The sequence below is a fragment of the Cricetulus griseus genome, chromosome 2 (genome assembly GCF_003668045.3).
Source record: "Cricetulus griseus strain 17A/GY chromosome 2, alternate assembly CriGri-PICRH-1.0, whole genome shotgun sequence".
Taxonomy (NCBI): Eukaryota; Metazoa; Chordata; class Mammalia; order Rodentia; family Cricetidae; genus Cricetulus; species Cricetulus griseus.
The window spans coordinates 148,818,554-148,834,030 of record NC_048595.1 but is presented as its reverse complement, the minus strand read 5'-3'; the positions used below and the strand labels follow the sequence as shown (position 1 = coordinate 148,834,030).

The 15,477-nt window shown below is 38.9% G+C and overlaps 1 protein-coding gene across 4 annotated transcripts in view; it reads left to right on the top strand.

The window, feature by feature from the left end:
- Positions 1–15,477, top strand: part of CUNH8orf34 (chromosome unknown C8orf34 homolog) — a 392,051-nt gene that overhangs the window by 153,248 nt on the left and 223,326 nt on the right. For all 4 annotated transcript variants that reach the window (XM_035440010.1, XM_035440008.1, XM_035440009.1 and 1 more), the window contains exons 6-7: positions 1,123–1,295; positions 12,721–12,887. In XM_035440010.1, the coding sequence (XP_035295901.1) occupies positions 1,123–1,295; positions 12,721–12,887 (340 nt within the window). The remainder of the gene's footprint in view (positions 1–1,122; positions 1,296–12,720; positions 12,888–15,477) is intronic.

Below are 15,477 nucleotides of genomic sequence, written 5' to 3'. Positions count from 1 at the left end.
ACCAGTTCTGTGAGCCAATAGCAATGAAAGTCAGTGTCTATTCTGACCCATTGTGCAAATAGAGTTAATTAATAACGTTTAATCAATGCCTAGCCTTTTCCTGTAACTCAGAGAAATGTCATTAAAAGCTATTCTAAGTCACATTTTATATGGTCTTGATTTTTTTAAGCTCATGTCTAAACTATTACATATTGCTTTAAATATGGTATTTTATTACATCTGTGTATTTAAATACTATATATATTATATTCTGCAATACATTTGCATGTTATTTTGTGAATTATAAAGACACAGAACACCAGGTCTGAATTTTTGAAGAATTGTTCAAAATTCTCCTAATAGTAAAAGTTTTCAGGAAAGGAGATTTGAGCAGAATGTGTTTCTCAAATCAGGATATTCCATGTACCACATAGCACATATTGACTACAGAATACTGAAAAAATAAAGAAATGCCAAGAAAAGATATTAAAATCACCTACAGTCTCCCCTTTTAGATAAAATCATTATTAAAAGCTGTTCCTTATTGCTATTACTTTTCCCAGCACAGTAGGTAGTTACTAGAACATACTAAGCCTTAGTTTAAAAGCAGTGATTGAATAGTGAATTATGAATCAAATGTCCACATGAGGGAGGGAGGCTTCAAAAGAAAATTGGATCATATAGGTATTTCTTTATAATGACATTTTCACATAAAGTATTTCTGGAAGTTACATATATTCACGTTCTCCATCCGTATTTCTGGGAGAAATGAATCCTTCTCACCCCACATCCTCACAGTTGCGTCTCCTGGCTGCTGCTCATTCCTTCCAGAGCGATAACTCGCCTTTCCCAGCTGTGGCACAACAAACACCCTTGCACACTGTGGGTCTTACAGCCTCTCTCCCTCCGCCAAGGATGCAGGCCTCATGCTTTCCTTCTGAGAACGCATGCAGCCCCAGAAATCCAAATCCAAGATTTCACTCCTAGGAATTAGCCTAAGTCACAAAAGAAAGCTTCAACTGAGCGAGAAGCAAAAGGACATTCTGGTTCTAGAGAGGCAAACACCGGACGATGCTATTTTCCTGTTACCTGTTAAGAAGAAAAGTTAATCTAAAGCGGTACTTTTTATTTTTGTGCCTGCAGGAAACAATGGCTTTTAACTCTTCTCTTCTGAGACCCCGCGTGATTGGGGAGTGGATTGGCAGAGCAGAAAACGATGCTGATCCCCTTGCTGCTGAGATGCTGCAGCCCCCGGTGCCAAGGAGTAAGAATGACCCATGGGAAAGTGAAGAGAGCTGCTCGAGCCCAGCAGGAAGGTGAGGTGGACCTCCTTGGTGAATCTGTGATAGCAGTCATTGAGCAAGAAAGGGAGATAAACCTAAGTACACGGTTACCTTCTTTTCATAATGAAAATTGTTGAACTGCATATGATAAAAAATTAACTAGATTTTTCATTCCATAATGTGTCCTAAAATACATAATTGGACTCATTAGAAAAGTAATGATTTACTCTGTTTAAAACTTAAGGCAGTCTTAAGATGCTTGCCTCAGTCTGGCAATCTGAATTTGATCCTCCTGAGGGACTACATGATGGAAGGAAAAACTCCCTCAGATTGTCCTCTAACCTCCATATATGTTTGAAATGAGCATAAAACTCAAGTGCATCAACAAACACATATCCACTAAGATAAAAAAAAATAGACAAACACAATTGTAGAAAAAATTCTTTTAAAAAGATAGTGTTATTTAGATTTTGTTCTTGAAATCCTTTTTCCTCCTCTGGGCAGTCCTGCACTTGAACTTGGGTAGACATCTAGCAGGCAAGGATTTTGCCTCTGGGTATCACACCTGGGGTTGTGTTTTGATTTTTTTCTTTCTTATTTAAGTAAGCTCCATTTCTTTGTTCTGACACCAAGTGGAGAAATAACTTCACGATTTTAAGCTGCAAGTAAACACCAGCTAGAACACTGGGCAGTGGGTTAGGAGTTGGATAAGGGAGAATCTAATGTGTTAGGAAGATGAGGAGGCAGGTTTGGTGTTAGAGCACTAGCTAAAAACTTACAACATCATCTGCAGGCAGCAGGCATGGAGAGAGCCAAATTAGGCCTGGTTATGGGCTTATGAATCCTCAAACACACCTCCAGTAAACACCTCCCCCCAAGGCTACCCCTCCTAATCCTTCCCAAAAAGTCTATCAACTGGGAACAAAACATTAAAATATATTAGCCTATGGTGACATCATATTCAATGACCTTTACATATAACTCTCATTTTACTCAGACTCTGGTTCCCAAAATGGTGGTAGGACATCTGCCATAAGCATCCATGTACTGAGGCACAGCAACATGAAAAAGTAAGATCATGTTTGTTAGATAAAGCATATTCATCTTTATTACCGTTTTGGGTCATATCACCATAAGAAACACAAATTCAAACAGAAACAGGCAAGTCAAGGAAGCTGGGGTGCAAATCATTATGGGAGGCAAGAGTTATAAGACAGGGATAAATGCATTTAAGTAATAATGAATGAAAAGATGGCAGGGCCATGAGTCCCTGAGACTACTATTAGCTGGTCACTACTGAAGGCTTTTTTTTCTGCACATCATAGCCATGGGAACTTTGCATTCCCTATGTTAAATTTACTGTCAACCAACAGGTATTTTTCCCTCAAGGAGAGAAAATTGTGTTTTCTTTAATGTAATAGCTTTCAAGGTTGCTTGGCTCTCACTTACTACTTGGCTTAAGGGAAAAAAAGTTCAGAATACTCATTTATGTGCTTCAGGTTTAGAGAAAATTGATTCCATTTCCATGAGAAATAACCTTAAATTATTGAAATAGTTGAAGTGCCCTGAAAGGAGAAGCAAGCCATTTCTGAAAGTCCACTTCTCTTCTGGGAAATGCCAGATCAATTTCACCTGTCAATGAGGGCCATTTCGTTCCTAATGCCAGGCTTATGAAACTCAATAGATCTTTATCTTTATTCATTGGTAGATCTTTAATTCTGAAATGCAAAATGGAGAAATGTCAACTTCCATCTTGCTTTCATTTATTCATAATAATATTCAGAGCTGTTTACTGCAAATGTTAGTGCCTCTAGTTTCTTCCTCACTTCAGTGAGCTCTTACTCCCCTGTAACTTTCAATCCTAGTTGGATCCCTTGCTCAGTCCATGAGACCCTTTCTCAAATATTTGTCTTTGTGTCCTAAAAGGCCACCTCAGCCTCACAGCACTCTGTATTTAAAATATGAGTTGAGATGTCACTTATGGATTGACAAGGTGACAAAGTCCTGGCTAAATCCCAATTACTTCAGAAACATTGCATGTACATAGAAATCACGGGTAGAAAAAAAGTGATAACTCAGGTTCCAAACTATTTCTCCTATTTGCAGTTTCAAAACAGGACCCTGGATTTGTGCTGGGGCTCACACAGCATCTGAATGAATAAGAGATCATGAAGAGAACATTCTCAAGGTTCTAGTGTATAATTACAGAATTAGCCATTGTCAGCAAATAGTAATACACATGCTATAACTTGACAGTCAATATTATACACTGAGATTCTAAGCATAATGATATTCTAAACTGCTCCCAGAAAATTTGTTTTCAATCTTTATTTCATCCATTTTTTCTTTTCTCAGCAAGGCTGGCACATAGCTATTTTCAATAAATATCTGTTACATGAGTGTAGGAGGTGTGGGCTATCACTAGGCCCAGGCTAAATTGAGCTTATTCACAAGAAAACTGTAGACAGTCTGTTTTTGTTATTAGTTCCCTGCTCTAACTTGGCCTTTCCTGTAGAAAGGAAGGAAAAGAGACAAGCATCTTGTCTGAGTGGTCATTATTGCAATGCTCAGCACATAAAAAACTTTTTTTATTTTAATTAGAAAGAAAATTATTTTACATGTCAATCCCAGGTCCCTTTACCTCCAACTAACATCCTACCTATCCCATACCCTTACTGTTCCCAAGGGAGGGTGAGGCCTTCCATAGGGGGGTCTTCAAAGTCTGTCTTATTCTTTGGGATAGGGCCTAGGCCAACCCCCTTGTGACTAGGCTCAGGGAGTATCCCTCCATGTGGGCAGGCTCCCAAAGTCCATTCCTATGCTAGGTATTAGTACTGATCCACTACAAGAGATCCCATAGATTTCCAAGGTAACCTCACTGACACCCACAACAGAAGAGAGCAAGGTAAGAGATAATATAGTAGAGGGAGACATTATAGGTTTAAAGAGAAATGTCTGGGGAGCTACAAAGATGACCCCAACTAACAATCTAAACAACAGAGGAGAGGCTACCTTAAATGCCCTCTCCTGATAATGAGATTGGTGACTAATTCATATGACATCATATAGCCTTCATCCAACAGCTGGTGGAAGTAGAAGGAGACACCCACAGCTAAACCTTGAACTGACCTGGAATCCAGTTGAAGACAAGGAGGACTGATGAGCAAAGGGGTCCACACCAGGCTGGTGAAACCCAAAGAAACAGCTGACCTGAACAAGGGAGAGCTCTTGGTCCCCAGACTGATAGCTGGGACAACTTTTTATTTTATGATAAATAACAGATACATAACTAACTAGGCCTTCACCACTAGACTAGAGAATTAAGCCAATGACAAACCAAACCTTGAAAGTCTTATGGACAGAAACTTACCTAAAATACTGTCTTGGAGCTTTTATTAGAAACAACATTCCTTAACTATTTTCTTTATGGGGCTGGAGAGATGGCTCAGTGGTTAAGAGCATCAGCTATGCTTCCAGACAACCCAGGTTGAATTTCCAGAACACACATAGAAGCTCACAACTGTCTGTAACTTTAGTTCCAGGGGACCTGACACCAATAGCAAAACACCAGTGTACATAAAATAAAAATAAATACATTAAACTTCCTTTTAAAACTATTTTCTTTATGCAGCTCAAATACATTATATAAAGGTGTTAGGGACAACTCCTGCTTCCATTGTTAGGAGACCCATAAGTAGATCAAGCTATGCAAATGTATGTATGGGGTTAGCTTGATCCACACAGGCTCCCTGGCTGTCGGTTCAGACTCTATGAGTTCCCATGAACTAGGTTAGTTGTTTCTGTGGGTTTTCTTGTGATGTCCTTGACCTCTCTGTCTCCTACAGTTCTTCCTTCCTCTCTTCAATAGGCTTCCCTGAACTCAATCCAATGTTTTCTTGTGGGGCTTTGCTCTGTTTCCATGGGTTACTGGATGAAGACTCTCTGACAATTAGAGTAGTCACTAATCTGATTACAGGAGATGGCCATTTCAGGCTACATATCTACTATTGCTAGGAGTCTTAGCTGGGGTCATCCTGGTAGATTTTTGGTATTTTCCCTTGCATCATGTTTCTTCTTGACTCTGAAATGCTTCCCCTTCCGGTAGTCTCTTTTAGTACTCTTTTAGTACTCTCACCCTCCCTCCATCCTCAACCTGATGCCTCAAGTTTCCAACCCCACTCATCCCCAGTCTACAAGGAGATTCCTTCTATTTTTCTTTCTCGGGGAGATCTGTGTGCCCCACCTTGGGACCTCCTTGTTACCTAGTCTCCATTGTCTGTGGATTGTAGCCTAGCTATCCTTTACTTTGAAGCTAATATCCACTTATGAGTGAGTATGTACCATGTTTGTCTTTCTGAGTTTAAGTTACCTCACTAAAATTTTGTTTTCTAGTTTCATCCATCTGCCTTCAAATTTCCTTGTGTCATTGTTTTTAACAGCTGAGTAACACTCTACTGTGTAAAAGTAATATCTTTTCTTTATTCATTCTTTAGTCAAGGGGAATATAGGTTGTTTTCATGTTCTAGCTATTACAAATAAAGCTTCTATGAACATAATTGAGCAAGTGTCCTTGTGGTATGATTAAGCATCCTTTGGGTATGTGCCCCAAAAATGGTATACCTGGATCTTGTGGTAGACTGATTCCCAAGTTTCTGAGAAATCACCATATTGATTTCCAAGGTGGCTGTATAAGTTTGCATTCCCACCAGTGATGGAGGACTGTTCCCCTTGCTCCACATCCTCTACACAATAAGCTGTCATTTGTGTTTTTGATCTTAGCTATTCTGACAGGTGTAAGATGGAATCTTATAGCTATAGTAATAAAGACAGCATGATATAGGCATAAAAAACAGACAGGTGGATCAATGGAACCAAATCAAAGACCCAGACAAATCCATATACCTATTGACACCAAATATTTTACAAAGAAGCCAAAAAGGAGACTATCTTCAGAAAATGGTGCTGTTATAACCGATGCTGGCATTAGAAGAATGCAAATAAATCCATGTCCATCACCATGCACAAAACTCAAGTCCAAGTAGATCAAAGACCTCAACTTAAATCCAGTAACACTGAGCCTGATAGAAGAGAAAGTGGGGAATAGCCTGAACACATTGGCACAGAAGACAACTTTCTGAATAGAACACCAATAGTGCCGCCACTAAGATCAACAATTAACAAATGGGACCTCATGAAATAAAAAAGCTTCTGTAAGGCAAGGATAAAATGTCAGTAGGATAAAATGGCCGCCTACAGAATGGGAAAGATCTTCACCAATCCCACATATGACAGAGGGCTGATATACAAAATATAGAAAGAACTCAAAAAACTAGATATCAACAAACCAAATAATCCAATTAAGAAATGTTGTTTAAACCTAAACAGACAATTCTCAACCAAAGAATCTCAAATGCCAGAGAAACCCTAAAAGAAATGTTCAACATTTTTAGCCATCAGGAAAATGCAAACCAAAATTATTCTTAGAGTCAGCATAATCACACATATATTATGTGAGTGTAAAACTGAGTTTAATGAGACTATATAATCTTATATTAAGTCATCCTAATTAGGAGTTGCAATACTTGTTTGACAACTTTCTTAAAATGAGTTGATAGACCTTAATGGAGAATTAGTAAACAGGTTCATCAAGCCTTGAAAACATAATCAATTCTTTTAAAGCTGAGCCATCTAATTAAAACAAGAATAAACTCTGTAAATATTCTAGATGCAGGAAACTGGCTTTGTTAAATGAGAGTTTTATTAGAATGTAAATATTAGTGAAATCAATAGAAATCTTACAACTTGGAATTAAACTTTAAATAGTAAAGCTAAATTCTCTTTCTATTTAGTTTTCCTTTCTTACAGTTCAGATTGATTTTGATGTTCAATGCACAAAGCCTGGAATTGTTGCCTTCCATAGAAAGACAGTCAACAGCTGATTATGTACATGAAAGCCATAAATTCAAGTCATACTATGTGCTGCCAGGAAAGTAAGTCATGATAAAGAATAAGAAAATGGATTCATATACAAACTTCAAAAACAAAGGTGGTTAGGTGTGGGTTTTTCTGGACTTGGAAAATCCATAAACCATGTGACAGAGATAACACCATAGTTCACAATTTATGGGCATTTGAAGATAAAAAATTTTGGATATGCATGATGGATCAGTTGGTGCACGTACCTACTGCCACGCCTGAAGACATGGAATTGATAGAAGACTATTGAATATTGTTGTGTGCTTTGCCAGTATTAAACCACTTCATCCTCATGGAACTGTTACTATTATTACCATCTTCATCCCTATATCAGAAAGAGGTTTCCAAGTCCAATAGCAGTTTATCCTGGCCCCAGACTGAAGAGTTGAGAAGTGGCTGTACCAGCCTGTCTTTCACCAAATGTTGTCCTCTTCAAGGTTTTGCTATTCATCCGTTCTTTGGAAAGGGATTCTAGAAATCCCACAAGCCCCAAGGATTTTAGCTTTAGAACTGAGAAAGAAGAGGCTCGGGTGAATGCTTGCAGAACCTCCATTGCTCCTAGGATGAGACCAGCTCTCAGGACTGCACCCAGGGTTGCAGGAAGAATGCCTCCAGTGTATCGGGACTCGGAAGAAAATGCTTCTCAATCTGAGGGTCTCATGTGTTCTGATGGTAACTTAAGAAATAGGGAATAGCACACGCTTTCCTGATGGTAACCTCATCTGTTTTTTCTTGACAATCTCTCTACACAGTTAAAACTTTTTACATTCAGCTATATCTCTTTTCTCCACACACTTCTATACACACTCCTCTATATCTTGTTACATTTCTTCACATATCTGCTAAATCTCTCTTTTACATCATTAATTCACTCACTCACACACTCACACACTACTCTCACATCCACACAACTCTCTCATTCATTCACTCATTCACTCACTTCCTTCTACGTCTATTGCACTTCTTTCTCCATCTTTCACACTTCTCTCTCCATCTCACTTCTCCTCTTACAACAAAGCATCTGGACAAATATGAATCACATTTTCAGGGTCACACAGAACTTCTTGAGTAAACAATAAGAAATAGAACCATATCATTTCTTTCTCTCGGGCTAGGGAGGTCACACTGAACAGTCATGGTGAGTAAAGTAAGCATGTAGCTCTGAGTAATCAGCATTCCCAGACAGAGAGTGACATCAAAATTCAGGACTTCAACACTAAACAGTTAGTTGGTTGGACCTTGAGTGATTAGGAGTATGTGCAGAAATTCAGTTGCTCCAGGGGTTATGTTTACCAAAGATGCTTCATGCCTGACATTGATTGATCAAAAATCACATTGTCCTTGTATATTCATAACCAGGGGCAAACAATATATTTTGAATTTGCTTTAAAGTCTAAAATCAGCTAAATGTGTAAAAGGCTGTCTTTGTGGCTGAGTAATGAAAACTATCCTAATATATATATATATATATATATATATATATATATATATATATATATATAGTGTGTGTGTGTGTGTGTGTGTGTGTGTGTGTGTGTGAGCAGCATACAAGTGGTGGAGGAAGCTACCCATAGCTGTTTTGGGGCAAAGAATGTAGTGAAACATGAGAAAAATTATAAACAGAAATAAATGGTTTCACAGTCAGTGACCCTACAGTCTTTTCCAAATGGGGCTCCCCATCAGAGAGTTATTCTTCTGGTGGGTTGACTTGTTGAATACCAGCTGTCACCTGCTGTAAACTCTCAGTGGCTTTCGGCAGAACCTCCAGTTTTCTTAGGAAGAGGGTGAGTGTGTGAATAAATTCCAATATTCTTAGGAAGAGTGTGTGTGTGTGTGTGTGTGTGTGGAACCTCCAGTGTTCTTAGAAAGAGTGTGTGCAGAACTGCCAGTATTCTTAGGAATAGGGTGAGTGTGTGCATAACCTCCAGTATTAGGAAGAGAGTGGGTGTGTGCAGAACTGCCAGTATTCTTAGGAAGAAAGTGAGTGTGTATGGAACCTCCAGTGTTCTTAGGAAGAGGGCGAATGCCTGAAGATCCTCCAGGGTTCTTATGAAGATCCACCCATTCTTTCTTCTTATCCCACCCACCACTCTGCACTTCCTGGATGCCTGCAGTACAGCGTTCTTTCCACTCCTCTGTTCTTAGGCTATAGTGCTAGAAAAAAAGAAGATGTGACATCTGCCTATAAGCCTTGCCCATTGTCTTCTCCCTACAACAATCCTCTTTTTTTCTTTTTCCATAGTACATCTGTCTTCCAAACATGACTTGGGAATCCCATAAATCACACTTTTCATACCCTTTACATGTACCCAATGTCTTCTCATAACAACAATTACCCTCATGTCATTCTTCTCTGGAACACATCTTTTCTATGCCTTCTGCCTGTCTTGATGAAACATAGTAAGTAGTTCTTCTGCAAACCTAACTTCTCATTTCCTTTCTTTTCTCACTAGTTTTTAATTCTCACTTTTCACCCGATCCCCCGCCCTCTATAATTTCTTAAGTCTTATCATCATTACCAGGAATCTTAATATTATTTCAGGTACTTTACCCCCAGCCTGCTATTTCATTCCCTGTGGTACCCAACTAGACCCAAAGTGCACCATTTGCTTCTCATTCACACTCTTCCTCATTCTTTGTATTTAGTTCTGTCAAAACACATCACTGAGACCAGTCCCTTGGATGCAGCCTCAGCTCCCCTTTCCTACAGTGTGCGTGTGTGTGTGTGTGTGTGTGTGTGTGTGTGTGTGTGTGTGTGTGTGTGCCTAAGCATTTAAATGGGGACTTGCTTATAGTTTTAGAGGTGTCCGTGGTCATCATAGCAGGAATCAGATAGGCAAGATACTGGAGAGACAGAGACAGAGACAGAGACAGAGATGGAGACAGAGGGAGGGATGGTGGGAGAGAGAGAGAGAGAGAGAGAGAGAGAGAGAGAGAGAGAGAGAGAGAGAGAGGAGCTCTTCTGTTCTTGACAAAGTTCTACCTTGTGGAAATTCAGCTTTCTGTTCTTAGATGGGATTAGCAAAATTTGGAGAATACTTATCACAGTGGCCATGTCTGAGCCATGACTTCTCAAACCCCAGATACACTGGTCTTGCCAATAAAGCTCTACTTACATCTGCTCTGTTCATAAATGTATTCTTCTTAATTATAGCATTATATCATTTCTTCTATCCCCAAATATCCACCCCTTGTCCTCAGTTTTGTTCTGAAGTGATGAAGCTGCATCTATCTTACTTAATGAAAAAAAAAAAAAAGAAACTGTATTTCTTGGTTCCTGGTTTTTCTGTGTTCAAGCCCTGTGCTCTTCTGTGGCGGTGTGTGTGTGTGTGTGTGTGTGTGTGTGTGTGTGTGTGTGTGTGTGTGTGTGTGTGTACTACCTGAAGTTCCCCATTTGGTCGTAGATCCTCATCTTCACTAACCTAGCACAATGCTCAACCTCTTTTGTTCATTACACAGTTCCCTCTCCTAGACCTTTCTCATCTGCATATATGTATGATGGTATTTCAGACATCACTGAGGGGGACCTTTGACAACATAGCTTGGGCACAGGAAAGCTGCTGTGTGCCCAAAGTCTGACGCTTTGTTCATTTTTCTAGCAGCATCAGTTTAACCACCTGGGCAAATCCCTCTTTGGACACCAGGAGGGACCAGCAGGAGCTACAGCAACACTAGATATAAAGAAAAAAAGCAGATAAAACCACATAGCAAGGGCTCTGACAATTAAATTGTCGTTGGTTTTTAAACTACTTTAGTGACACAGGCTGACTGCCTTATAAGTTACAAGCGTTGCATAGGGCACACAAAGGCCTGATGTAACAGCCAAATCATACAGGACACAGTTTTATAAAATACCATTCATACCCAAAACCATAATAAACACAGCCTGAATACTGAAAGTTAATTGATGTCTGCCTGAGGTAAGCCAGGTGATAGAATTACCTGCAAAGGAATTAAAGCAGTCACCACAAAAAATGCTTTCATAAGTAATTTCAAAGTCCTTGGTAATAGATAAACATACAAAACAATAATAGTAAACACAGTAATAGAAATGCATTGAAAATTATAGCACTGACAGAAGAATTCACAAAAACAAAAATAGTGTAAACCTGGTGAAAGAGCAGACATCATAAACTATGTTATTAGAGACTGCAGAGAAGATCTTTTGAATTGGCCTGTTCTGAATAACTGAGAGGAAATAGACTGAAAAGAAAATATGATAGGGGTCTGCTCTTGTGGGGTACCTGCCTCATTTCTCACATCAGCCTGGCCACAGCCGCCTGTGCCTCAAGATTCAGGGGAAACAGTGCCCTCTTCTGGCTTCTGTGTGCACCATCAGACATGTGTTGCCTAGACACGCCCTCCAGACACTCACACATATATTGGACACAGCTTCAGGGACCTGAGGAAAATTAAGAAAAGGTCTGAAAATCTTATCAAGTTCCAAGAAGAAAAGAGAACTGGATAGGTTGGAATGGGTAGGTTAGAATAGAATTAGGAATAACAGTTGAGAACTTACTGAACAGCTAGAAACTGAGAAAAGGCAGGTGGGATAATCTCAAGGCATTTTCACAAAGGTGCATCTTAAGTAAATGTTTAGAAACCAGCATCAATGAAGGAATATTTTAAAGCAAAAGTTGTTATTTTCCTGTTACCTGTGTATCCATGCCTCATGTGTGTGTCTGATGCCCATAGAGAGAGGGCTGAAGAAGCTGCCAGAACTTGTGAGCTGTCATATGGATGCTGGGAACTGAACCATGCTCCTCTGTAAGAGCAGCCAGTGTTCTTCACTGCCGAGGCATCTCTGATGCTCCACATAGGAAATCTGCAAGGCAGGCAGAGATAGATATCAAGCTGCCTGAAGGAGAACAATCATTAGAATGGCAACAGATTTTTCGTCTAAGAATATGAGAACAAAGGGAAGCACCAAAAGTAAATAGCTGTGGACCGTAAGTCTAGTGAAACTGTCCAACAGAAGTTCCCATAAGGTAAGAGTGAATGAAGTTCTTCCCACAGAGGAAGTGACAAAGGGAGTCCTGGAACATCAGGAAAGATGAAGGAAGGAAGAGAGACTGTGAGCGTAATAAGTAGGATATCCTCACTAGTTTTGGTTAAAATGAATAAGACAAAATGCCAACAACACTCCAACACTTGTGTCTTACTTGACATACACTTGTTGTAGAAATCTGGGACTAATTCAGACTTTCTAGCTCCTGCAGGATCAGAAAAGCGATTAAATATGAGTGTGAGTCAAGTGGTAGCAGTCAAGCACTTCCTGCTGTGAGGGCAAGAGTTTGCATCTCCACCCTGGGGGAAGAATTGATTGAGTACCAAGGGATGTCTCAGAAACTTGCTGTTTCGTTATCCTGGGGGAAAGCAAGTAACGCGCGCGATGTGTTTATGTGACACAGTAGTGGAAGGAGAACGCTAGTTTAGTAGATTTTCACTACCAGCCACAGCTAACGCATCAATGTTTTTTCAGCTTAAAGATGGAGCCCAAGACTAAAGGATTAAAACAGCAGCAGCAGCAGCACAAGAAACTTCTGGCTGCTATGCTTTCCCAGGACTCCTTTGAGTCCATCCATAGCCCCACGCCATCTGCAATAGAAGACGACATTGACAATGAAGATGATGCAATGGAGTTGCTGGGTAATTTTAAAAATTAATAATTTCTCTTTCTCCTCTTTTGTGGCATTGCAGGAATTGAGGGATTTTGAAATGTTTTGAATAGTTTTGTTTAAGGCAAAGGGGGCTCTTTACCATACACTTCATTTCCATTAGACCTTTACGAAATTGCATGTAAGAACTAAGCTGAACCCATGGAAGCATGTGAAATACTCCCTAGACTATACCATGTGCTTTGTGTCCATAGCACTCTATACTCGACTTCATCAAGCTTTATTCTGTGTGCAATTGTGATAAGATGCAAATCTGTTTCATTTTCTTGATTACACCTATTGTCTACAAAATACATTCTCTTCCTAACAAGCTCCTGTGATTGTAAGATTACTTTAGAAAAATATCATAAAACTGAATGATGTTGACAGTGCATTAATGTTTGATGTCTTTCATAAATGATAGAAAGCTTCACATAGATTTCAATATCTTCAGAGACTGACCTTCACAAAACTTCATTCATGTTGTAGATCCAGTTTCCTTTTTGGAGTTTTGTGTGTGTGTGTGTGTGTGTGTGTGTGTGTGTGTGTGTGTGTGTGTGTGTGTGATTTAAGTATGTGATCCTGTTCCAAAGGTTTTTCTGTGCAGTTCCAGCTGGCCTGTCTTGGAACTTGCCATGTAGACCAGGCTGGCCTGGAACTAGAGATCCACCTGCCTCTACCTTCAGAGTGCTGGGATTAAAGGCATGTGCCACCACCATGCCTGGCTGGAAAACATTTTTACAGAAGAAGAACATGAAGTTTTCTTTGGAAATAATTCAAATGTAAAATGGTGTGTTTTAAATTGATTGCTACTAACTTTTCTATAGAGAATTAATTAAAACAATTTGTATATGCTTTTATAAGAGCATACCATTGTACTTAAACTTAAAAGTGACTAAATAATGTAATTACATATAGAATATATATGTGCAGAAAAGTAATTTATTTAAAATTCTAGACCATATTTCTAGGAATTAAGTATTGATGGCAGTAAAGTTCTATAATAAATTATAGGTCTCCATACAGTTGCAAAGTTGTTATTCAGTCAACAATGGCAGGGTTGAAGATATTTTATAATGGTCTAATAGCTACCTTCAGTCTAGAATGAAGGAAACTGTATCATGATACTTTTCATTAGATACTGTTGGGCTCCAGTTCTTTTTAAACAATTAAGTCTTATTTCCCACTTACAAATCATGAACGCAGAAGAGCTTCTAGATGTTGCCATGGCACTGTCATCCATCTTTTATTCACTACACAGGACTTTGTCCTCAGGTCACAAAATAATCTTTATGTTTGTAGGAATTTTGCAGTTGGGTAAAAAATATAAGCTCATCACTTCTACTTTGTTCTTTACCTGTATTATCACAGCTGTATTGAGTGGTGAGTCCTAGTGCACAGGTGGGGACAGGGGTCATGGCAAGCTTTTTTAAAAAGCTGGTTCCTCTTCTTAGTTCTGAAGGACAGGGAGGTGTAAATTTGAGAAGTGAGCAGACTCCTTGGGCTTTGCTCACATAGGTATTGGTTCTTTGGGACTGCCTGTAAATGGCTCCCCTGCTGGTCACTGACAGTGGAAGAGATGAGCAAGGGACTCTCAGGGGGATCAAATATACACTCCATACTGATTGTCTCTAGACTTCCCCTGTTCTGTTCAGAAATTTCTAGCTTTCTAAGCTGAAGACTAGAGGGTTGGGTTGGGGAGTCTCCTTCTTGATAAGACATTAACAACTGGCTCTCATGAATTCATCTTCTCACTTTAGTTATTTAGCCTGTGTTCTGACCTGCTTTAAAGGTAAAGACTAGTGGAAGATTTCACTGTGTGGTCTTACACAGCTCACTCTCTGAGTGATGAGAGATCCTTGTGATAGCATGTGATGTTCAAGCACACAGCACTAGCCTTCAGTAATGCCACATGCAATTTCCCTGGTTTGGAAAATGATTCCAGGGAAATATGTGATTGCACAGATCTGAAGAAAACACAAATGCTGAAAGTTTATGTAAAATCAAAATTTAGCACATAGAATCATTGTTCAAATGTAACAGATATTGGTGTTTACTTTTTGGGAATCTTCCATATGCTGTAGAATGAGTTTTCTGTAACTGTGTTTTTAAGGGTTTAATTTATCATTATCTATGCCTTGACAAAACTAGCTAAAAATGTATCATGCATGGGAAGTTATCTGTAAATGTGAATTGAAAAGTAAAATATATAGTTTTAGCCAATATTAATATAAAAATGAATTACCCATAAATAAAATTGGTTGGCTTAAGGAGGAAATCTTTCAGTGAAAGTAGCAGATATAAATAAAACTAATTGTTCTTGTTGTCTTTATTGAAATGTAGTGTTGCTAATATATGCTGATTACATATTCACAGTTGTTTAATTACATGTCTGTGGATTTATTTTGTAAATCTGTTATGCATGTGAAAATATATTTTAGGATCCATTTTTATGTTAATTTCTCCCATACTACTTTAAACTCTACTTATAAACTCTTAGTATAAAATAACTCCTTATGAATTAATATCATCTATCAGTGAATTAAGTATCTGCACTTGGACTTTTAAAGAGATACCAATTT